Source organism: Diabrotica undecimpunctata, chromosome 10 (genome assembly GCF_040954645.1).
Source record: "Diabrotica undecimpunctata isolate CICGRU chromosome 10, icDiaUnde3, whole genome shotgun sequence".
Taxonomy (NCBI): Eukaryota; Metazoa; Arthropoda; class Insecta; order Coleoptera; family Chrysomelidae; genus Diabrotica; species Diabrotica undecimpunctata.
The window spans coordinates 26313940-26340520 of NC_092812.1; the positions used below are offsets into that span (position 1 = coordinate 26313940).

The window sequence follows — 26581 nt, forward strand, 5'->3', positions numbered from 1 at the left end:
AGACGTCAACTTACGGCACGCTGTATAAATAGGAGGTTTAAATAACTACATGGAAAAGAAAATGCGAAGGCATGGGAGTACCGGTACGAAACGACTACCTATATACATTAAGTTTTGCAGACGATCAAGTAGTGATTGCACAAGACCAAGACGACCTCAGCTACATGATGAAAAAACTACAAGAAGAATATACCAAAGCTGGCCTAGATATTAACCTCGCGAAAACAGAGTACCTATCTACAAGTGAAGAAGACATAGAAGATAAACAGATTGATGACAACGTAACAATCAAAGGAAAGGATAAATTCAAATACCTGGGGTTTATAATCACGAAAAAGGCAACAACAGAGGAAGAAATTACATAAAGATTAGGACAAACAAGAACAGCAATCCGACAACTTAACTCAGTATGGTGGGATAGACACCTAAATACGAAGACAAAAACGCAGATTTATAAAACATTAGTGCGAAGTATTATGACATATGGGGCTGAAAATTGGATCATAAACAAGAAAACCAGCAGTAAGATAGTAGCAACAGAGATGGAATGCCTGCGAAGATGCTGCAGAGTAACAAGAATGGATAGGAGAAGTAATGACGAAATAAAGCAAAGAACATCAATAGAAACAGACATACTAACATATATAGAACAAAAAAGACTAAAGTGGTATGGACATGTAAGAAGAACTAGCGACAGCAGATGGATAAAGAAAATAACCGAATGGAGCCCCATAGGAAGGAGGAAAGAGGACGACCCCGAAAATCCTGGAGGAACGAAGTAGACGACGCCATGAGTAAGAGAGGACTGAACGATGGAGAATGGAACAACAGAGAGAGATGGAAACGGTTGAGCGAGGGAAGGCAGTGAATACTGTAGAATCCCTAAATATATATATATATATATATATATATATATATATATATATATATATATATATATATATATATATATATATTAAATGAATAAGAAGGTCCAGGTTCAGGCTCCAAGACGGGTATTTGATCAGCTGTTGGCGTAAGTCGTTCGTAATATTTGGTGATTAACTCTGTTTTAGGTGGAGTGGAAGATGTTGTTGTAGCTTCAGCTTCTGTTGCAAGAGTTTAAGTGTAAGAAGATATTGTATCCAGTTGCAACTATTTTTGTTGAAGATAGATACGGTACTACCCCAGGTTAAAGATCTTCGGCTTCTGATAGCCTTTGTCGTTCAAGATTTGACGAGTCTGCAATATTTGATATGTTTGTAGTCGCAGCAGAAATGGACCGCAAACTGCTGTTTTATTTGTTGTCTCGGAAAAATCATCAGTGGAGGCATATAGGTTCTAGCAGCGTTAAAACATATTTATACTGTAATAGTGTTCATCCTCGTTCAGCAGATGATAAAGAACCCACTTGTTTTCGTCTTTTGTAGTCAGTAGCGCACCTAGAATTTGCCTTTGGGGGGGTTTTGGTTGGTCACCGAAATTTTTTTATGATGTTACCTCCATTTTGAGTTCCTAAAATGTGTAAGTAACAATGACGGAATAGGGTCCGGGGGGGTTAACCCCCCTCCTTCGTGCGCCACTGTTTGTAGCTAATAATTTGCTCTTGGTTTTAGAAACAAGGGAAATTTCAGTTCATCGCAGTTATATATTTTGTCAGGGGTCAATTTAAAAATTATCAAAAATATCTCTAAGCAACTTACAGAATTTACTTACAGCCACTTTGTTGAATCTCATTGCTCTAGCTACTGATCTGGCTTCAGGTTTGCGAATTGATAAATTTTGATGACGTTTAAAAAAAACTTTGAGCCAATCAACACCAATCATCTTCTTATTAGTACTGCAATTGTGTGCCTTTCCATTTTTAACTGACAATTGATATACTAGGCGTCTCAATTAGATAATTATTAATCCAAAAAGACGCTGTTCCATATATTTCAGATATGCTTCCATTTCGTCTTCTGCTTTAGGTGTAAATATTGTTTTTTCTGGCCTAAAGATAAACCAATAGTATCTTCGCCGTCTCCCTTCATTTTCTTTTCTTAATATGTCGTTCTAAAATAGTCTGAGGCACTGAGTATGCAGAAGCAGCTGTTTTCTATCCCATCTCTTTACTTAAAACTTTATCTATAGGTGTTTTCATAGCATCTGTCGACCACTATCCTCTTTTTGTTTTTTTCTTGTAAGTATGTGCCAATTACCTAAAATATTCCAATGTTATTTATTAAGAAATTTAAACTAACCCAGACCTACAACCCCACTTTACTCCTAATCCCTCATCATACCCCGGAAAAAATACCCCATCTTGCCTCGCAGCATCGTCATGCCACTTTCCCTACCAGCCATGTTTTTTTTTTAAGGTGGGAAGCTAACGTGTTAAAAGAATTTCTGATTTAGTGCAAATTTTTAAATTTCTCATGATTCGATATCAAAATTCATTTAATTGCGAAAACTCTCTGGGGTAAAGCATCATTGGTCAAGTATAGCAATACCCTGTATATGAAAATAAATTACCTCGATAAATGCATAATTAATTCATAACTACCAACTTAATACAAATAGTATATTTCTCGTAAATTTGTTCACAAATCCATAATAGATATTTGTAGTCATATGAGAATTATATATTTAGGAGGAATACCAATTATTTATGTTACCACAAAATTACACCAAATTCTAGTTTAACAGTCAATGTATTCTTTATTATTTCGCGAATTGATTACTTGAAATTTAAAATTTTAAGAAACTGTCGTATATCTATACGAGAATATAAAATAAAATGGAATTAAGCCAAAAGCCAAACTCAGCAAGATATTTAATTTACATATTTTTTAGGTCCGCCATTGGTAAGTTTCGCCATGACATCTTCTGGCTCTGGGTTTAACTCCCTCCCAGAGAGTGAAACGCTGCCTTCACTACCCATGGGACCACCTGCAATTCCACAAAATCGTTTCGATCCCTACTTCGATGCAATGACTCCCAGCAACGTCACGGCTCTTGTTGGGAAATCAGCCTATCTCAGTTGCCGAGTTAGAAATTTAGGAAATAAAACGGTAAGAAATTTATTTATTGAAAACATTTAAGTTGGGGGAACTAAAAATACCGGGTGCGCAATATATTTCGCTGAGTATGTGGTTAACTTTTTACAATAATTTTATAAGAAAATATTTTTAGTAATAAATAGCAAAAGTAGTATATATTATGTCACCTGGTAAAAAATCAGGTCTGATTTTAAAAAGTTAGTACGTTTTGTTCATAGAAAAAATTTCGGACATCGTTAAAGAGGAGACAACCAGAGTATAGCCGCAAAAGTCAACCATGCAACAAATTATTTCAGTTTGACAGTGTGGGCATGTTTTTATAATGTATATATGTTTTATGCTTCAAATACACTCACCGGCAAAATTAACGGAACACCTTAACAATGGGTTATGTTGGATGTCTCGAATTTCCTAAACCTGTTGTCCGATTTGAGTGATTTTTTTATTATGGTATAGCTATATTATTTTACAATATCGATGTAATAATATTATTTCTAGACAGGTCAGTATCATTTTATACCGGGTGTAACAATCATACTGTGTTTTTTCCTTAAAGTTCGGAACACCCTGTGGAATATTCTAGCATATATAAAATATTGAAATTAAAACTCAATTATAGCCTCAGGCTTTCTTAACATTTTCTTTTTTGATTCATTTGCTTGTGTTGGATAATAAAAAAGTTAGGTACTTTAACAACTAGCCATGTTTTTCATCAATAAACGCTCATTTTCTGCTTAGTTTCACCGGCATATTTAAAGGAACAACCATAAAATCTGAGTATTTTCTCTCTAGTCTATATATTGTTAATATTGTTTAGATAAAATTATAATACGAATGTTGGTGACGTATTTTGAATTTATATTACAATGGTAGTACAATATGAAACCTGTTTAAGAAGAAATATAACACAAAGATGTCAGACTCAAACAAAATACGGATTTTAAACACATTAACTTTATTGTACAGTTTGAACTTAAATTGGTTTTTTATGCATTTTTTTTTTTTGGCTTTTATAGCGTGTGTTTCCCCCACGAGCCCTTACAACTGTCTCTCCCATTCCTCAATCAAAGCAATTCTGACTTCCTCTCTGTTTTGAATAGCAGGAACCCATGCCCTAAGTTTTCTGCCTAGCATGTCCCACACATTCTCTATCGGGTTCAGGTCTGGGGAACAAGCTGGCCAATTCATCGTTGTTATACCCACTTGTAATAAGAAATCTCTTACACAGCCTGCGACGTGTGGGCGCTCATTATCCTGCATTAAAATAAAATTTTCGCCAATATATGGTGCAAAAGGTACCACATGATCTTGGAGAATATCTCTGATATACCTATCTGCTGTTAATGCTCCATCATCAATCGCCATTAACTCTGTTCTTACTCCCAAACATATACCGCCCCACACCATAATTAAACCTCCACCAAAGGGGACGGTGGTAGTAAAATTGAAAGGGGCATTTCGTTCTCCTTGGCGTCGATACAATCTTTCTCTACCGTCGATGTAATTTACACAGAAACGACTCTCGTCCGTAAAGAGAATTTGACTCCAGTGGTTATCATTCCAATTTTGATGTACTCGACCAACTTGTAGTCGTACTAAACGATGTTGTCTCTGGAGTCTGGGAGATTTTATTGGCACATATGACTTAAGACCGGCTTCTTTAAGTCTCCTTCTTACTGTGCGCTCACTTATGGTAGTTTCACGAACATTTTGCAACAGGTTTTTGGTTTGAACTGCCGTTTGACGTCTACTACGTAATGTTTACAAAGTTATAAATCGATCATCTACAACCGTGGTTAAACGTTTTCTACCTTGTCCCCTTCTTCTTACATACTCCCTGGTTTGTCTCCAACGACTTACACAACGATGGATGGTTGATGGTGATTTACCAAATATTCCAGCAACTTCCCTGTACGTTCGACCATTGTTGCGGCCCTAGCAATATTAGTCGGTATTAAATCACCCATTTTTACTTACTCTTTGCAATAAGAACACCACTGATTAGAACAAATCAACAGAAAAATCACATCCAACAAACTCAAACAAATTAACTTATCAATTAAATACAAGTTTGTACTTGTTATCAACAGACAGAACGACTGTAAAATGTAAAACACAATACAAATAAACAAATTAATTTGACATTTTGACATTTAAGACTTTCTTGTGTCAAGGAGCATTCAAAGCTATGTAGATATAGTCTATAAAATAGAAATATAAACAAATATTGCATTAATAACTTGTTCCTTTAAATTTGTCGGTGTGTGTATTAAATTGTTAACTTCTCATAGCCTACTTTAGGCTTGTTTATTAAACTAAGCAGAAAATGATGATTTATTGATAAAAAACATGGCTAGTTGTTAACTTACCTAACTTTTTTATTACCAAACACAAGCAAATGAATCAAAAAAGAAAATGTTAAGAAAGCCTGAGGCTATAATTGAGTTTTAATTTCAATATTTTATATATGCTAGAATATTCCCTAGCGTGTTCCGAACTTTAAGGAAAAAACACAGTATGATTGTTACACCCGGTATAAAATGATATTGACCTGTCTAGCATCAGTATTATTACATCGATATTCTTAAATAATATAACTATAACATACTAAAAAATCACTAAAATCGGACAACAGGTTTAGGAAATTCGAGACATCTAACATGTCCCATTTTTAAGGTGTTCCGTTAATTTTGCCGGTGTGTGTATAAAGAGAGAAAGCTTTTAAAAAATACATTTTGATTACATTATTTTAGAAATTCTGCAATTTTTAATTTATATAAAATAAAAAAGAGTAATTATTTATTTTTATCGAGATTACCTAATTGCAGTTATTAGAATTTCTTATACAACTTCGCTTTGACAGATTAGCGAATAGATTTGAGAATTTTTAAACCACCAATTGCTAACACTTCGATGGCCTGGTTCCAAAAGTGGCTAACTACAAAATTGTCGTTTTCGATTAAACGAAATTTTTTAACCCTGTCGATCAAATCAGGTCTTTCAAATAGAATTATTGTTTCTCTATAAAATATTAGGTAGTAATACTGACAAACACATTAGATAAGTATAAGAATAATAAATAGTTCTTTAAATTAGTAGTTTGGGGAGGGTTTTTCGTAATAAAATGCACATAGCTACATTTGGAACTTAACTTTATTTTAAATTGAAAAATGAATAGTGGTTATCTACAATATTACAACTACAGTAAAATTTATAAAAATAAGTAATAAATAAACAACGGTGTAAACTTCTTGTAAAATTAATATTTCAAAAAAAATCTTGCTCTTCCTGGTCATTTATATCGGGTAATACCGTCTCGTCCTCAATATTTGGATCTCCAATTAAGTCTCTATAAAAGGTTCTGCAATCGTCGGGAAAATTTACGGCACTACTGATTTCTTTTAAGTTTTCAAGTTTTGCAGCCGATATTTTTCTTTTTTCTTCAAATAAAAGCTTTAAACAATTTTCCATGGTGGACGTAACTCTTCGACCCCTACGAGGAACAATCAATATTTTGTGAAATAGTTCTTCATCTAAATAGGTTTTAACGTGCATCACAAAAGGATTACCTTTTTCATAACGAATCCACTTAATGTCACGCCAATTAATCACAGTTACATCTTCAGCTTTGTTTCGATTAACCATTATAAGTTTTGCAAGGGATTTTCAATCAATAAAGCTAAGGTCAGGTGTTGTATAAACTTCATATTTTGGAGCAGCATTTCGTTTTGCGTTCTTTGCAATAGTAACCCATTTATGCGGCAAATATGTAGGGATATTTTTGGCCGCGGTTTCTATTCTAGCATGCATTGAGTCACATTCCATTTGACTGTGACCAGAAATAAGAAATTTTTGATCGATTACTTCAATAGGTAAAACCTAAACAGCATAAAGAAACATGGAAGCAATAAATTGATTTTTGTTCTGACCACCGCAAGTGTCACTGAATAGTCTAACTCTTTTAAATGTTTGAAGGAGACTCCTAAGATGCTGAAACAAGCAAGACACTACTTCTGAGGGCCCACGTCTATCCTCAATCTCAGTTAACATGAAACATTTACCAGTATTATTTCGAGTATTGAAAATCGTAAAATTATAAGTAGCAAGTTTCATTTTATAAAATAGAACCGGATTTGTCGGATCCGTTGGAACGTACAGGACCTGTTGCAGGTCAAAATTACAGGCGTGTATGGTTGAGTTATTTAACGCAGCGGCAATTTTATCAGAATTTTTTTCATCTCTTGCCCTGTTCTTTAATTATATGTGGCAGTTGTAGTTCTGCTAAAGCGTGTGCTTGTCTGCAGGATTTGCTTTTTCATAGTACATGTCAGACACTGATCTTTCTTTGGCGTATAAAAGGATAAATTAAAATGATTATTAAATACTTTTCGGTATTACGATTCTTTGAGACAAGTTTTATTGTTTACCATGCACTCTGATTGATAAAGTTTGAACATGGTAGAAATATTCAATTTTGGATCTAAGTAAAATCTTTTTGAGTCTTTGCGGCAATAATGAGATTCCATAGTGGGAAACTTTTTGATATGTTCTTTCATAAATTTCAAAAATATTGATGATTCATCGGATATTTTTGATGTTCCATAGTCGCCTCTTTTATCATGTTCAGTACTAGTACTATTAGGAAAACGTTTTTTAATTGCAAAATTTGGTACTCCTTTTTTTATGCCTAGAGTTTGTAAAAATATCGACCTACATACTCTTTGACGAATATTTCCAATAATAAAATGAAAGTTTAAAGTTCTTGATCGTCTTGAATTTTCCTCTGTTATGATCCTTCTTTTGCAATCTCCAACTTCTACTAAACTATTTATAAAATCACGTTGTCTCTCAATGTTTCCAAGTTTCCAGTAAGATTTAAAAATAAGAAGCCGCTCTTCCTTGTCTATTTGTGCATTACATTTGAGCCTACAATTGCAAAATATGAAGATTAAATTTGCAAAAAGAGTAATATATTTTACATTACCTACAACTAGATTTTAGAAATCAATTTATATATATTTATATATATATATATATATATATATATATATATATATATATATATATATATATGGGAACCCTAGAGCTAAGATTAATACTATTATAAAAATTAATATTAAACTCACCAGTCTTACGGGTTGAACCGCGTCGATATCCATTTTGCCGAGCTTTCGACATCCTCTCTGATGTCTTTTTCAGGGCTTCCGAGGTCTCAGTCTCCCGAGCCCCCAGACACTACTACACTCACTAGTCACTTCTAGTTCACTCACTAGTTCACTACTAGGACTGGGACCAGGGGACGGTTCATTTATACCGTCGATGGTGACGTGGCCTAGGTAGTGGTTAGGGTGGGGATTGGCTCGAGAGTTGGCGCGAACATTTCCGACAGTGGGATTTTGACTCGAGGATGGAGGGGGCGATATTTTGTTTATGAGAGGTCTCCATGTAGAAGGTAACCGTATGGCGTCATCTCTTTTATATATATATACAAGGATTTCCACAGTTTTCACTGTATTCCTTCACTCAACCGTTTTCTCCAATTTTTCCTGTTTAGCCAGTCCCCTTCCTGTAGGTTTCTTCTACTCATTGCTTCGTCCACCTCATCTCTGAAAGATCTTCGGGGTCTGCCTCTCTTTCTTCTTCCTATCGGGCTCCACTCTGTTATTCTATTTATCCACCGATTTTGGTCTGCTCTTCTGACATGTCCGTACCAGGTTAACCTCTTCTGTTCGATGTAGTCTATTATGTCGGAGTTCATGCCCATTCTCCTCTTAATCTCCATGTTATTTATCCTATCTCTTCTTGTTACTCTGCAGCTTCTCCTTAGAAATTCCATCTCTGTTGCTCTTATTTTGTTTTTGGTTTTCTTATTTATTGTCCAATTTTCACACCCATAAGTGAGGATACTTCTTGTCATGGTATTATATATTTTTTTCTTTGTTTTCATGCTGATGTTCTTATCCCATAGTACCGGGTTCAATTTTCGTATGCAGTCTCTTGTTTGTCCTAGTCTATTTTTTATATCTTCCTCCGTTGTTCCTTTGTTTGATATTATGAAACCTAAATACTTATACTTGTCTGTTCCTTTGATTTGTTTACCTTCGTCTATTTCCAGCTGTTTTATTTCTGTATTCTCCGTTGTTAGGTATTCAGTTTTCTTTATTTTTATTTCCATCCCATTCTTTGTATATTCCTGCTTCAGTTTTCTCATGATAAAACTGAGGTCGAGGATGACCTCTTGTGCGATCACTATTTGGTCGTCGGCAAAACTTAGCGTATATAGATATTCGTTCCTTACTGGTATACCCATTCCTTCGCACTTTCTTTTCCATGGTTTCAGGGTTTTTTCCAGGAATATTTTGAACAGGGTGGGGGATGTGGAGCAACCCTGTAGTAGTCCCTTTGTCGTCTTAAATGGACTGCATATTCTATTGCCCGTTTTGATAGCTACTTCGTTATTCTTGTAGAGTGCTTTTACCGCGTTTATTAATCTTCGTGGAACTTCGATGTTTTCCATTGCTTCCCATAGCTTGGTTCTAGGTATTGAGTCATATGCCTTCTTAAGATCAACAAAAGCCAGATGGACGGATCTATTTTTGGCCATTCTTTTTTCTATTAGTTGTTCGACCGTGTAAATGTGATCTAAGCATGCTTTCCCCGCTGTGAAACCTGCCTGGTCTTCTCCGATTTTATCTTGTACATATATTTCTAATTTTTCCTTTATGGTCTTTCCATACAGTCTGCCTATAGACGATATAATGCTGATTCCCCGATAGTTTTCGCAGTTTTTTCTATTTCCTTTCTTGTATATTGATGTCATATATGCTTGGGTCCATTCTGCCGGTAAGTCTTCTCCATTCAGTGCTCTCTCAAACATTTTATGTATCATACGGAATAACTTTTCCGATCCGTTTTTTATCAATTCATTTGGTATTCCGCCGGGACCTTCTGCTTTTTTGTTCTTTAGAGTTTTGATCGTTCTTTTTACCTCTGCTAGGCTTAATTCGATTTCGTCATGTGTGTAGATTTCTATTCCGTCTATTTCGGATTGTTTGAATTCGGGGCGGTCTTCGGTTAGCAATTTTTTATAGTATTCTTGCCATTCGTTTTCTTTGATTTGACCGATCTTGATTTTCTCTGTCTTATTTCTTTGGAGCGATTTTAAGATGCGCCATGACTCTGAATTTCTCGTTCCTCCTATGTGCTGTTCTATCTCTGTGCATGTTTTTTCCCATCTTTCGTTTTTTTTCATTTGCTACTTTTCTTTTCACTTCTTTATTTTTTTTTCTGTATAGTTCCAAGTCCTCATAGTTTTTTGTGTTCAGGTATTTTATATGAAGTTCTTTTTTCTCTTTTATGCATGTTAGTGTGTCTTCGGTTAATTTCGTAGTTTGGTGGGTGTATTTTTGGTCCGGTTCTCCAAGAGCTTCTAGGGCTGCTGTCTTCATGCAGGTTTTTATGTGTTCGTATGTTTGTTCTAATGATTCATACCGAAACTCTTCTAGCTTTTGGTCCAATCTTCGCTTATATAGGTCTTTTATTGAGTCTTCTTCTAATAAATTGATTTTGAATTTCTTTTCTTGTGTTGAGCACGTATTGACAGCTGTAGCCGGAGCCGTAACTTGGTCAGACTCTCCCTGGGTCGGTTTCTGTTGGGTCCATATGAAGGGGAATTCCATCCAAGCGATTACTAGTTTGTGATCTGTGCCGCATTCTGCGCCTCGCTTTACTCTCACGTCTTTTATTTTTATCGAGCTTTCGTGGTTACTATAACATAATCAATAATAGACCTCAATTTTCTTGTTTCTTGTGTCCAAGTGTATTTGTGTATGTCTTTATGTTTGTAGAAGCCGTTTGTGATCTTTAAGTTGTTTATTTCGCATAGCTCAATCAATCTCTCCCCGTTATCGTTCATTATATCTTCTCCAAATCTACCAACTGTTCTGTCGTTTTCTTTTCTTCCTGTTCTTCCATTTAGGTCACCGGCGATAATTATTTCTTGGTTCTTCTTTCTCTTTTCGATTTCTTCTTGCAGTTGTTCTATGAATTGTTCTTTTTCTGCAATTGAGCTGTCTTCTGTTGGACCGTATACTGCTAGTAAGATAATTTGTCTTCCGTATACTTTTAAGTTAAGCTTGGCAATTCTTTCGTTTATTGGTTCCCAGTTTTCGATTGCGTGTTCCCATTTCTTTTTCAGTATAATTGCAATTCCTGCTTTTGCCCTTTCTTTCTTATCTATTCCGCTCCAACAGTGAATGACTTCTCCCATTTTTTCGGTACCGTTTCCTTTCTTTTTCGTCTCAGTCATTATCATTATATCTAGTTTCATTCTTTCGAATTCCGCTATTACCTCTTTGTCTTTTGTTCGCCATCCTTGTACGTTCCATGTGCCGAGTGCGAGTTTTCTCTGGCTTTTCTTTCTTTTTGTTGTTGTTGTTTGGTTGAGTTTTGAAGCTGGGCTTCTTTCACTTAAAGCAAAACTGCCCCTGTCATCTCTTTTATTAAGGCAATTTGGTCTTTTTTCTATTTCTATGGCTTCTCGGATAATTATTGGTTTATAAAAGCGGATGGGGGCTATGGTTCTGGAGTTTTCAAAATCAATTTTGTGACCTGTATGAAAATGGTGTTGACCGAGAGCTGAAATTGAATCGGAATTGCGAACAGAAATGTAATGTTCATGGCCTATATAGGATCGGGGACAGACTGCACAAGGAATTTCATAAACTCCGTGCTGTTCATTTGGAATATTGTCTTTGATTGATCGGACAATAGATGAAAGTTTTTGTTGGGGGGTAAATATGGTTTTTATTCCTCTTGGTTTAAGAATTTTGTCGATTTTGTCAGTGACATCTTTGATGTAAGGAAGAAAAGCTTTCGTATGATAAGGGTCTGAGTCTTTGGATTGAGATTGAGTGGGAGATTGATGTTTGTGGATGCGCCTATTGATGTGATTTTCGCGGTAACCGTTTTGGATGAGTCTTTTATTAATGATGGTTAGAATTACTTTGCTCGCATGTGATATCAATGCTACTGTATGGTAATTACTGTAATTTGTCGGTGAACCTTTTTTATATATGGGAATAAACGTAAGTTTATTCCCATATTCCGATATTCCAGATCTCATTGCAAATTCTAAGCATTACTTCCGTTCCTAATTCTCCCATTTCTTTGAGTGTTTCAGCTGGTATCCCATCTTCTCCTTCTGCTTTTTTGAATTTTAGCTTTTTAATTGCCACCTTAATTTCTGATTTCAGTATTTGAGGTTCGTTTTCATAACTTCTTTTCTGGATCGTTTTTAGAGAATAGTATTTCACAATATTGTTTCCACACCTCTGCGATACCGTCTGGGTTTGTTATGGTATTTCCACTATTGCGAGATGCATATAGGCACAACATTTTCGCACACTATAAATATTGCTTAACTTATAGGTAACACTAGGATATTAAGGGTTAAAATTCAGTATAGCCCAAAATAAACAGTACTGAACTTATACTGAAATAAACAGTAATTATTTTATTGTTTTAAAAAATACATATTATTGACATTTGATAACATGTTCTAAATGAGCTCCTCCTTTCTCAAGACAGACTTCATACCGATATTCCAGATTTCTCGTAATGTTATGGAATAAAGTTTTAGCCATGTCCCAAATATAAGCATCTGGAAATGTTAAGTCTGGAGAATGTGCAGGATAGGGGAAATCAGTAAATCGTAAAATGAATTTGTTTGGAAAATATCCCTAAAGAAATTGAAAATGTTAGAAGAAGTTAAAATGTGTATGTACCTCTGTTGATTAAGTGTGACTTGCCTACCATTTTCTTCGATAAAGTATGGACCAATGATTTCGTGTCCCGAAACTGCACACCAGACACTCACTTTTGCGCTATGTAAAGGAACTTCTTGAACTTTATCTGGTCTGGCAAAGCCCAGAAATCGATTTGTGCGACAATTTACATGACCCGAAAAATGAAAATGTACTTCGTCTGAAAACAATACATTTTTCAAAAATTTAGGATTTTCATACTGTAATGCAAGAATTCTGGCACGATATTCCACTGTACTTTGATAATCCATGGAATGTAATTGTTAATGTACCTGAATCACATACGAAAATGCACCCAGCTCCTTCAGGATTCTTTGCAAGGAAGTTCGTTTTAAGCCAAGATGCATTGTCTGGCTGGCTTTCGGATTTTCCAAGATTCTCTTAAAAACACGTTCATGGTTATCGTTGTTGTTAACTGTCCTGGGACGCCCTGAGTTTCCTTTTCATTGGCACAATACATTACCCGTATTTCTAAACTTTTCAACAACTTTCAAAGTTACAGAGAACTTAACAGAGAACCATTACTTGGAGAACGTTTATTAAACCTTTGTGTGAATTGATCACACACGTATTGCAGATTTGCAGTATTACCTCGGCTGATTCCGTATGAGCGAAAATAGTGCTCCACCAGAAACACTTTCTCCTCTGTACTTAACACCATTTTTAACAATTAGGCCTTAATAATTAATTGTTAAAGGATTACTTGACAGGTCTATACTAGTTAATTTGAATATGACAGCCGCACAAAGAGACATCTATGTTTCAGTTTTAGTACTGTTTATTTTGGGCAATACTGTATTAATGTGAAAAAGCAGATAAATACACCAAAAATATAGAGATTGGTCATAATGACACAATAGCTATTCACTATCGAAATAATAATGTCTATAAATAAGTATTGATGGTTACAAATATACTAAGGGAGTTACAAATAGGTTTAAATTTAATACATGTTTCAGGTTTCTCGTATATACGAGAATAATTCGGTCTCAGGGATAAGGTGTAATCCTTCGAAACTGCCACCTTATCCTGCATAACTTTACAAATAATTTGCAATGGTAGAGGTAGTAAACTATTCCAAGATTAAACACTAGTATAAGTTGGGAGCATAGTTATTTGGGGTGGTTTCGCTAAATAATTTATTTAGTTTTATTTTGATTTTTTAAGTATAACTCAAAAATCATAGTTATTTGAGGTGGTTTCCAAATATTTACTATTTTTGTTGGGAATAAGTCACTAAGGTGCCCTTCATAGCGACTTTTTTTTACACAAACATTACAGGCAACGGTTAAAGGCAAATGGCATAAAAGGAAAGACACTGAAAAAGGCAGTTTAGATTTTCCGTTTAGTGCGTTTGAAAAATTCCAATAAAATCGATCTAATAGTTTAGTTTAAATAAAACAGTTTCTCTGTCTTTGTCGAAACGACAAAGACAGAGAAAACTAAGAATCGGCTGGAGAACAAAAGCCAGTGAAGTAACATCAGAATTCGAAAAGATGAATCTCGATATCCTCGTCACAACGGAAACAAAAAAGAAAGGAAACGGCACGGAAAGAATAGGGGAACTAATCCATTGTTGGAGCGGAGTAGAAAAGAAAGACCGCGCAAAAGCTGGAGTTGGAATTCTACTAAAGAAAAAATGGGAAAAATCTATAGACGATTGGGAACCCATAAACGAGAGAATTGCCAAACTGAAAATCAAGATGTATGGCAGAGAAATTATAATACTAGCAACATACGGTCCAACGGAAGACAGTCCAGCCAATGAGAAAGAACGATTTATCGAACAACTTCAGGAACAAATGGATAAGAGAAAACCTAAACAAGAAATAATAATAGTGGGGGATCTAAATGGAAGAGTCGGAAGAAAAGACAATGACAGAACAGTTGGTCCATTTGGAGAAGACACAATTAACGACAACGGAGAAAGATTGGTAGAACTATGTGAAGTAAATGATTTAAAAATTATGAACGGATTCTACAAACACAAAAATATACATAAGTACACATGGACTCAAGAGACAAGAAAACTAAGATCCATTATTGACTACATTATCATGAACCACAAAAGCTCCATCAAAGTGAAAGACACCAGAGTGAAAAGAGGGGCAGAGTGTGGAACAGATCACAAACTTGTGGTGACATGGATGGAATTCCCCTATATCTGGACAAAATAAAAACATACATCGATTGTTACAACGGGAACGACAATAAACGAAAAGAGGCTCAAATTACATCTATTGCAGGAAGAATCGATAAAAGATTTATACAAAAGAAGACTAGACCAAAAACTAGAAGAATTCAGATATGACACGTTAGATGAAATGCATGAACACATAAAAACCTGCCTGATTTCAGCGGCCTTAGAAGCTCTTGGAGAAGACGACCAAAGAAACACCCATCAGAATATCAAATTAAGGGAAGACACATTGAAATGCATAAAAGAAAAGAAAAAACTACACATAAAATACCTAAACACCAAAAAACAGAAAGACTTAGACCTATATAGAGTGAAAAACAGGGAGGTAAAGAAAAAAGTAACAAATGAAAAGAACGAACGATGGGAACAAGCATGCACAGAGATAGAACGACATATCGGAGGAACGAGAAATTCAGAATCATGGCGAATATTAAAAGCACTTCAACGAAATAAGACAGAGAAAACCCAGATCGGCAAAATTAGTGAAAACGAGTGGCAAGAATAATACGTAGAACTACTTACAGAAAACCGTCCCCAATTTCAGGAAGAGAATATAGAACATACAGGAAATGGGGCATACGACCAGATAGAAATAAGCCTGGCAGAAGTTAAGAGATCAATCAAGACATTGAAGAACAAAAAAGCCAAAGGACCCGGAGGAATACCAAACGAACTAATTAAAAACGGAACGGAAAAGTTATTCCGCATGCTACATAGAATGTTCGAAAGAGGACTAAATGGAGAAGAAATACCTGCGGAATGGACACAAGCATACATCACATCCATACATAAGAAAGGAAACAGGAAAAAATGTGAAAACTATAGAGGAATTAGTATAATATCGTCGGTAGGTAGACTTTACGGGAAAATTATTAAGGAAAAACTAGAAACTGAAATAATAGGAAAAATTGGAGAAGACCAAGCAGGGTTCACAGTAGGAAAATCATGCCTAGATCATACGTACACATTAGAACAACTGATAGAGAAGAAAATGGCAAAAGGTAGACCGGTCCATCTGGCCTTTGTTGATCTAAAGAAAGCATATGACTCAATACCTAGAGTCAAATTATGGGAAGCAATGAATGATCTCGGAATCCGACAAACACTAATAAAAGCAGTTAAAGCATTATACAAAGAAAACAAAGTAGCTATTAAATGTGGAAATAAAGCCTACAATCCATTTAAGACGACAAAAGGACTTCTACAAGGCTGTGCTACGTCCCCTACTCTGTTTAAAATATTCTTGGAAAAGACACTCAAACCATGGAGGAGAAAGTGCGAAGGAATGGGCATACCAGTAAGAGACGAATACCTATACACCTTAAGTTTTGCCGACGATCAAGTAGTCATCGCACAAGATGAAGAAGATCTCAGCTTTATGCTCAGAAAACTAGAAGAAGAATATAAAAACAACGGAATGGAAATAAACTTAGAGAAAACCGAATACCTAACAACAGAAAACAAGGATATGAGAAACCTAGAGATAGAAGAGGGAAGACAAATAAATGGAACAGATAAATTCAAGTATTTAGGAACCATAATATCGAACCAGGGAACAGCAGAATAAGATATAAACAACAGACTGAGACAAACAAGAAACTGTATAAGACAACTAAACTCAGTGTTGTGGGATAAGAACATTACGATAAAGACAAAAAAAGAGAATATATAATACCCTGACAAGAAGTATCCTGACATATGGGTCCGAAAACTGGACAATAAACAAGACTGGTAGAATAAGAGCAGTAGAAATGGAGTTCCTGAGGAGAAGCTGTAGACTTACAAAAAGAGACAGAATTGAAAACGCAGAGATTAAACGGAGAATGGGAGTGCAATCAGACATAATCGACTATATAGAGGAGAAGAGACTCTCCTGGTACGGCCACGTCAGAAGAGCGGACAGAGGACGCTGGATAAACAAAATCACAGAATGGAGCCCGATTGGAAGAAGAAAGAGAGGAAGACCCCGAAGGTCATTCAGAGATGAAATCGACGAGGCTATGGAGAAAAGAACCCTGCGAGATGGAGACTGGAATGACAGGGAAAATTGGAGAAAACGGTTGAGTGAAGGAAGACAGTAAAAACTGTGGAAATCCTTAGTAGTAGTAGTAATATTGAGCAATCTGATTTTAATTTGTACTGAAAATAATCTTGAATATTGTCTATGTAAATGGCACAGCCAACACCAGCAGGCGATTTTGAGCCATCCGTATAAATTTTACAAGAATTTTTACAGTCTTCCAGCTTGTTCTGTACTACTAAATCTTCGTGAACAATTGAAACAGATAAAGGGATTACTACAGCGGGTTTATATTCATATAGTATGTCATAATTGGAGCTAAAGAATGGAATCTCCTCTGCATTAAATGAATATTGTGATAAATTGAAAAAAGCAACAGCTAGAGTTGGAGAGTTTTTATTTGCCCACCATTTGTTTGTTAGGTTTTCAACAGAGAGACAAGACATTTTTTGTAATAAGCTGTTTTGATTATTAAACTGGCATTTAAGAATAAATTTTTCTGCCAAAAATAGACGTCTTAAATGTAAAGGTGGCTCGTTACATTCTGCCAAAAGGGCTGATGTGGGAGTAGATTTGAGAACTCCTAGGACTAGCCTTAAAGCTTTGTATTGTATTCAATCCACTTTAATCAAACGAGATGCTTTCGCTGAGCCCTGAGGTAACCCTTTGTTAACTATCCTTGGGCAATAAGTGAATTATGTAAACGAATATGGACTTGTCTATATAAGTTGATCAAGCAGCAGGTCGAGAATATGCACCAGAAATCCCAGATCCACAGATAAAGAAGCTGTATCGTGGTTTTTAGAATAAGTTAACTGGATATCTGTTGCCAAGTGTGAAATGCAATCCATAGTTCCTTTCCCTCTACGAAACCTAAGCTGACCTTCTGGGAAAGGTTGTTACTTTCCATCCACCATTCTAATCAATTTTTCATGATTCGTTCAAATGTTTTCAATATACATGACATAAGAGGTATCGGTCTTAGGACATTGGGATCATTAGCTTTTGGGATAGGTATTACAGACACTACTTCAAAGAATCACAGTTATCACCTTTAATTAGAATATTGTTAAAAATATCACGGAGAAATTGAAGTACTATTGTAGGCAAGTTATATATCATAACTTAAGATAATTGATACCATCAATCCCAGGGGAAAAACTCTTAAGGCGGGTACACATTTGCGAGCAGAACTGTTCGCGAACCGTTTGTGAACGCTATATTCGTTAATGTGTATGGCAGAAAAAACCGCTTGCGTACTGTTTCATCGTGACTCGTCGCGAACCAAATTGTTGCGGTTTATTTCACGACTTCAAAGGAAGCTCGGCTTTCAGTTTGGACGGCGCTTACTAGACGCAGCGAACATTTTTATTGTGTCATCAAATCGACATTGTGTGAATGACGTGTTCCTTCCTAGAGAGACGTGAGAAAACAGTAAACTGATTATTGTCATGGACGTATAAATAAAGATAAAATCTTTATTTATACGTCGATGATTACTGTACATAATTTTATTTTTGTTAAACAAGCAAAAACAGGAACATAAATCAGTACCCAAATTATAAATAAAATGAATCATTTCGCACATGTTTGTTCGTTGTTGGTTTGTCGCTTTCCATGGATCGAGATAAGTATGCGATTGGTACGATGTAGAATATTTTTCAAGGATCTGTACGCGTACTGTACGTATACCGTTTGGCTCGCATATGTGTACCCACCTTTAAGAGAACCTAACAAACCGTTATCGTAGAGAACCATTTCTTCAGCAGTTAGTTCATTGATACTAATAGGAGATAACAAAAAATGTGATTTAAATTTATCTTCAGTGGGATATATTGGAGAAGGAACATAGCAAGGAGCTATTTTATGAAACAAATTTTCAACGATATTTTCGTCGTGCACATACAGTTTTTTATTTTTTTTTTATTTTCTTAATTCTATCCCATATATCAGTTGGATGAGTTTGTCTGTTCAGATTGAGACAGAAGTTGGCCCAACGATTTCTACATTTCTGTTTAAAGGTTCGTTTACATTTAGCATTTATTTTTGATATTCAGCAAAGTTTTCCAGACACATAGTTTGTTTGTACCCTTTGCATGCAATTTTTCTCTTATTCGATATCTCACGGCATTCCTCGTCTCACCATTTAGGTGATTTGAATGATATATTTGAGGATGGTCTTTGAATTTTGCAAGCTTTGTTCGCAGCATTCTTAATCTGTTCCAATAAAAATATACACATACCGTTGGTATCGTTGGTATAAGTATACCTACTTACCATGTAGGGATTATTCCCAACAGGCTTTATTGGCTTATTCCTAACAAAAATAGTAAATTGCATTAAGATGTCACAAGAAAACAGCTTCAGAACAAGATAAAAAATCATAGTTATTTGAGGTGGTTTTGCTAAAATATTTATTTAAATTTATTTAGATTGTCCAAGAACTAGTACAAGTTAAAAATGATCAATATTTAGGGTGGTTTTGCTAAAATATTTATTTATATTATTTTAGGCGAGCGGTTTACCCCTAAAATGACGCTTAGAAACGAAATATACCAACTACAATTGCCTTTTTTTTTAATGTAGCGAGATTAAATAAAACGAGCGGTTCGAATTTATATAAATATATTTATTTATAAGTTTACAGTTCGGTACTCTTATCAACTAACTCTACTCCTAACATCGTTACATATATATACCAAAAGTATTATGTTCGAGAATATTCTGGAGTAGTCCCACCTCTAATTCGTCTCATCGAAAGCGCATCGAAGACGGTCGGTATTGAAATGCCAATTCTTGAGTTCTCTAGATCTTTCTTTCTAAGAATTATGACGTATCGGAGATGGGCTATTTCGTTACATTAATTTTATCAAGTTGACCGGAAATTGTTATTAACAAATAACAAATAACAAAAAAACAATTTCCCGAAATGCTTCTAGTAAATTTTTTTAAATGTATTTAATCGAAGTAACTACTTTTTTTCTTATTTATTTTTCGAAAAATGCTTCTTTTTTTTTCTAAAAAACTATTATAATTCTACAAAACCTTTACGTATAAGTAAAAATTATTATATACAGTGATATATTGCTCGAAATGCATATTATTCGAAATATTTGGTTCCATGTTTTGAGCAAGACGGAATCCATTTATCCTTGTCACAATATTCTTACTTATACCTGAAGGTTTAAAGGTTATAAGGATTTTTATAGAATTGTAATTCATTTGGCAGCTTTTTAGAAAAAAAATCACTAATTAAGACCTTTTTTGAAAAAAAAATTGCATATAACTCGAAAAAGAAGCATTTTTCGAAAAATTACCAAGATAGCAAAAGTATTTATTTCGATGAGATATGCTTAAAAATGTTTTTCGAAGCGATTCGGGAAAGTTCAAAATCATAGTTATTCCGAGTGGTTTTCTTCACGAGATTTTCGCATGTTTACGAAACCGTTGAAGTATGAGAAGCTCATGAGACGTCTTTTGGTAATGCGATTCTGTTAATTCGACTCTCCTGTTGAATCTTGGGCCCCGATTTCCATTTCCGACTCTATGTCCAATTTGTAGTTAAATGTTTAATGGCATATTGCTTTTTCTGGGGAATCATTATTTAATACAGTAGTTTCTTATTGCCTTCGGTGTCCATATAGCGTTAACCATTCATTTGTATATCCATCTTTGTAGCCGGCTTCTCAACCCCAGAACAAAAGAGTGCCCAGTAAGAGAAGGTAAATTAGTCGGTAAATTCTTATACGATTGTCATACACAATAAGGCTTAAGCAACCTAATAGACATGGTCATCATTATCATTATCATCAATATCAATCGCGTCACAACTCCTTGTGAGTTTTTGTCGTGTTAACTATTTTCTTAAATTTTTATCGGTCCTGTGCCACTATATCCCACTGTCTTACTCCCATTTTCTGCAGATCATCTTTAACTGTATGTTTCCACCATTCTGTTACACTATCTCCGCAAGAACTATTTGGCAAAATCGAAGGATTTAAAGTTTCCACATTAGCGATTTATTCACCTCTTTTTTTGTTAGCGTTCATATTTAGTATATATTAACCTACTAGACAGGAGTCTGAAACTTCTCTGACCCAAAATTAGACTTAAACTATAGTTTAACTGCGGAAGATGGTTAGAAAAAGAACTGTTAGTGGCTAAATGGGATATTATGCTCATATTCTTTAAATCAGGGGAGTCATCAAACTTGTCAAAAGCTAATAGGGCCAAATAAAGAATGCTTAACTTATGGTGGGCGGGAAAAAAATTAATGTTCATAGAAATAAATATATTTTTTAATAGTACAGTGTAATAGACATATACCATGTGGTCCATATTTATGGAATAAATTCATTTTCGGCGTTATTATGTACTATCTGAAAAAAAACCTGAAACAGGTCGATTTTTATTCTTAAATTGACAATTTACAGTATCAAAATATTATCCCCTTCCAGCACCCCCTTTGAATTATAAGCACCCCCTCGAACATTTTAAATAACAAAGGGGGTCGTGTGACACCTTATTAGAAAGGGATTTTAGTTCTCTATTCAGAAATATAAAGTTTTTTAAATTTGGTGCAATTATAACTGAGAAAATTGATTTTTAAGATGTAAAATTTGATAATGTCTCTATCCCCAAACTTAAGGTTGAATGAAGATAATAATGTTACATAATATTTAGAATGTATTTTTCAATGTAATTTTCAATTAAATTCTTCTTCTTCTTCTTCTTCTAATGGCGCTACAACCCTTTGTGAGTCTTGGCCTGCTTAACAATGTTCTTCCATTCTGCCCTGTCGGATACTTTCCTTCGCCACTGCCTGATGTTCATGGTTTTAAGATCCCTCTCTACGTCGTCTATCCATCTTTTACGGGGCCTTCCTCTTGTTCTGTTTCCTTGGGGCTTCCATCTTTGGACTACTTTTACAGCTCGATTATCTGGCATTCTTTCTAGGTGACCAAGCCAGTTTAGTCTTTGTGACTTTACAAATCTGACAATATCTGCGCTCTGCATTAGTTCATCCAGCTCGTGATTCATTTTAATTCTCCACGAACCATCGCTGCATTGGGTTGGTCCAAATATCTTCCTTAGTATTTTGCGCTCAAATATTCTCAGTTTTCAATTAAATTAAATGTTCAAAATAACCACCATTCACTTCTTGACAATCGCCGAGGCGATTTTGGAATTCTCGCACAACATTTTGTACGACCTCGGGGGTCATTTTATTCATTTCTTCCGTTATCCTAACTTTTAAATCAGCAATACTGTTTGTTTTATTAAAATATACTTTAGATTTTAAATAACCCCATAAGAATTAATCGGGAGGAGTCAAATCGGGGATCTAGCCGGCCATTCGATCGTTCCACGTCTTCCAATCCACCTGTTGGGAAAAACTTCGTTTAAATAATTTCTAACTATACGTGCAAAATGGGGAAGAGCTCTGTCTTGTTGGTATTAAATAAATCGATCTATCTCATTTGGATGATTCATATCAGGAAAAAATCTTCCTAATGTAGGCACCAAAAAATTAATCAAAAAATCTAGATAAACCTCACCATCAACTATGTCCTCAAAAAAATAAGGACCAATAATTTTATTGTAAATGATACCAGCCCAAATGTTAATTTTTTTAGGATACTGCGTGAGTCTTACAGTAAGTATTTTCTCTGAGTTTATTAACCGTTCCGTTTAAATGAAACGTCGCATCATCAGAAAAAACTATTTTGTTTATTAACTGCAAATCTGCGTTTATTCTGCTCATCATCATTTCACAGAATTCTTGCCTTCTATCAGGATCATCTTCATTTAACTCCTGAACCAACTGAACTTTGTAAGGGTGGTATTTTTCTTTATGCAAAACTCTCAAAATAGATGATTTACTTACATCATTGACGGCGGCCAGTTTTCGAGTTGTCTACATCATTGACGGCGGCCAGTTTTCGAGTTGTCTTATGCGGATTTTCCTCAATTTCCAGAAGTATATCTAACTTTCTTTCATCAGTAAATTTAACATTTCTACCTGGTTTTTCAATATTTTTTACATGTCCAGTATAACGAAACTTCTTTTCAATTTTTCTAACTGTAGACTGCTAAACTTGTTGACCAGGGTATTTATTATTAAACATTTTACAAACCTCGTTTTGAGTTGTTTTATTACCAAAACCAATCATAATTAAAATGTCTATTCTTTGAGTCTTGGACAAATGAGCTATGATTAAATTTAATACGCGCACAAATATTATACTGATGTCTTTTAGTAACTTTAAATATCTTTTGATATTATGTTATGATGCACAAACTCAAAAAACTTTATATTGCTGAACAGAAGACTAAAATCCCTTTCTAACAAGGTGTCACACTACCCCATTTGTTATTTAAAATTTTCGAGGGGGTGCTTATAATTCAAAGGGGGTGCTAGAAGGGGATAATCTTTTCATACTGTAAATTGTCAATTTAAGAATAAAAATCGACCTGTTTCAGGTTTTTTTCAGATAGTACATAATAACGCTAAAAATGAATTAATTCCATACATATGGACCGCATGGTATATATCGTCATATCCCAGCGAGAAGTCACTAACTAAAATTTTGATGTTATGGAGATATTTGAAATTAAAGATAAAATCTTCACTATAAATCAGGTTTTTAAAATTTTCTTTAACAAACTTTTTTAAGGTGTATTTACTGCTCTTAGATTTATTAATCTGAAGTTACTAATACTTTGAAGATACTTTACTATGTATTTTGTGCAATAGTATCAGTTAGTGATTTTTTGCATAAACAACAATAATGAGTTTTAGTAATAATTATTTATTACGTATAATATAATTATTATTATAATTATAAGTTATAATAAAAAAGAATATTAAAAAAGTTCCTCTTCTTCGTCATTCTCAACTGCTGGCTCGGTTATTGTATCTGGTATATTATTGGTTGTTGGTAGAGATGCATACCATCCATGCAGTTCCTCTGGTATAATTTCTTTTTTACATAACTTCATTAAATCCACCTTTTTTTGTTACTAATAGGCAGTAGTTGATTATAAGCTCTTTTTATTTCATTCGCACAATTTTTCCGACCTCTTCCGCGTACGTTTAGTTCAATATAGGGCTCTGTGTAACTGTACCGAAATTTTATTATATCTGGATTTGATTTTTCATATCGTAAAGATTTGATTTCAAGCCATCTGACCGTGTTACCATTCTCATGTTTCAGACGATTTTTAATTGTGCGTTTTGAGAGATCTTTACTATCCAACATATCGGAAAAATGCAGCTGTTTGACATGGTAGGGATTAGCGGAGCTTCTGTTTCTGTTTGATCTGGCTCTTTTCATTATGTTCATCCACTCCATAACAGAATTAACAGACACATGCCTTTTTTCCCTTTCAATGGCACTATGCATGCTGTCAACTTCCATGAAAGAATGTCCAGATTCTAGGTATTTCTGCTCTATGATTTCAATAGGAGTAGTTTGGGTCAAATAGAGCAGAATCACAGAGATGTGCTAATTGCGATTTTGACCCCCACAAGTGTCTGAAAACAATGAAATCTCTTTAATATTCTTTGGAAGTCCATTAACCCACTGCATTAAAGCTGTACCAATTTCATTGCTGCCTCTTCTACCATTCACCTCAGACCACATCATGCAATATGCTTCATTTGGAAACCGTGACTCGTAAACAGTGAAATTATAAAGGCAAAGTTTACGACAGTAATATAACAGAGACTCTTCACCAGACGGTATTTGAAGAACACTCTGTAAGTCAAGCGTTGCAGACATAAATATGGGGTCATTTTCAGATTTGATCTTATCTTCTTCTTTGGCAATTGTAATTCGTTTTGCATCCCTAATTTTATTACAGAGGGTGCATTGATCCTTTTTTGGCACGAAAAATGATAAATTGTAACACTCGCAAAAATTTTTTCTGTACTTTAAATGACTCACCGGAACTCGATTATTCTCGTTACAATGGACGGTATACAAGGAAAACATTTTTCTAATAGACAATTTTTCATCTAAGTAACATCTGTGAGTATTTTTCATACAATAATGGGACTCTATTGTAGGAAACATCTCGATGTGTTGTTTCACAAAAGCCACATCTTCTGGTTTAATTTTATTATGTGGAGATTTTTTACCTCGTCTATCTTCTGCCGTAAAAACACTATAGTTAGAACCCTTAAAGGCTTTATTAATAGGACCGTTGCTAATATTAAGAGTTTTTTAAAAGAAATTCTGACATACTCGATATTTCTTGTTATTACTTACAAGAAAGTATGCTCTGCTGCACTTTCTCTTTTTATTAATTGAAACATTTGCCAAAGGTCTCGCCGGTTCTTTTGTTTAAACCATTTTTAAAATGAAATCTTTTTGTCTTTTATAATTAGAAAGAGACCAATACTTTTTACAAATGCTGATCCTATCCACTTCCGAAAAAATTTGACCACATTTAAATTTACAAGATTGACAGTTTGCTGGTTGTGGAATCTTTGCTGGCTTTATACCTTTTTTTGTTTTATAGGGCAAACAGTTAAACTTATTTTTCTTCTCAATATTTTTTGACCATTTAGAGGGATCAGATTTTCTACATCGAGAAGAAACTTTCTTTAGAGGTGTATTCTCATCATTATTCCCAACAGAATTATTTATGTCGCTTGTTTCTTTGCTATTAGTTAATTCTTCATACTGCATAGAGTCATTACTACCTTCTGAGATATCAGTTTGAACCCAGTCCTTATCTTTAACGGAGTCGTCTTCTGATTCATCCTATAAATAAGTATTTATTATTCAAATAATAGATTTCACTTAAGTCAGTGAAAACATTAAAAACCCAGTAGATGAACATGAAATACGGCGATACCGTGGAATAATCAGCTTTATTTTTGTTAAGAATATTTTTTTCGATAATATGCTTACTTTTTGATTTACTTGCGAAAAACTGCCTGAAAACGAGTTTTTTTTTGTTGAAAAATAAACATTTTCACTCACAAATAACTCGAAAAATGATTGACAGTTAAAAAACTCTATAGAGCAAAAGTTACTTAGAATTAGTCAATTTATCCACGACAATTTTAAACGTGTATTTTTCACCCCCGAGAAGGGGTGACTTTTACCTTCCAAGTAAAAGCAACCAACGGCACACGTCCAATAATGAAATAGAGCGTAAGAGAAAACACAATCCAAATTTTCACGCAAATCCGTCGTGACGCTGAAAATTACACTCCAAAACGGTCATTTACTGGGCTATAATAGTTCAAATTTACCAAAGGCAATTTAAGGCAAGTTCGACCAGTTTTCAAGATCGAGAAGTCATATTTTTAACTATTAAACTTCAACAATCAGTTGGTATAACAATATCTAACAAGAAACGTCACCAAGGAATATTTTTTTAGCGAAATAATACGTGTTCACTCACTAACTTCATATCAATACCTAAGAAATAGAAGTGTAAAATCAAACACAGCAGTGATTTATTATTCTGGAAAAAGTCACCAAGTGCCATTAATGAGTTT

At 34.6% G+C, this 26581-nt stretch overlaps 1 protein-coding gene across 1 annotated transcript in view; it reads left to right on the forward strand.

Annotated features, from left to right (window-relative positions):
* The first annotated feature begins 2833 nt into the window (after positions 1-2833).
* The window catches only part of LOC140451659 (zwei Ig domain protein zig-8-like), a 32598-nt gene continuing 8850 nt past the window's right edge, over positions 2834-26581 (forward strand). Inside the window, exon 1 of the mRNA XM_072545504.1 lies at positions 2834-3032. Coding sequence (XP_072401605.1) covers positions 2838-3032 — 195 coding nt within the window. The 5' untranslated portion in view covers positions 2834-2837. The remainder of the gene's footprint in view (positions 3033-26581) is intronic.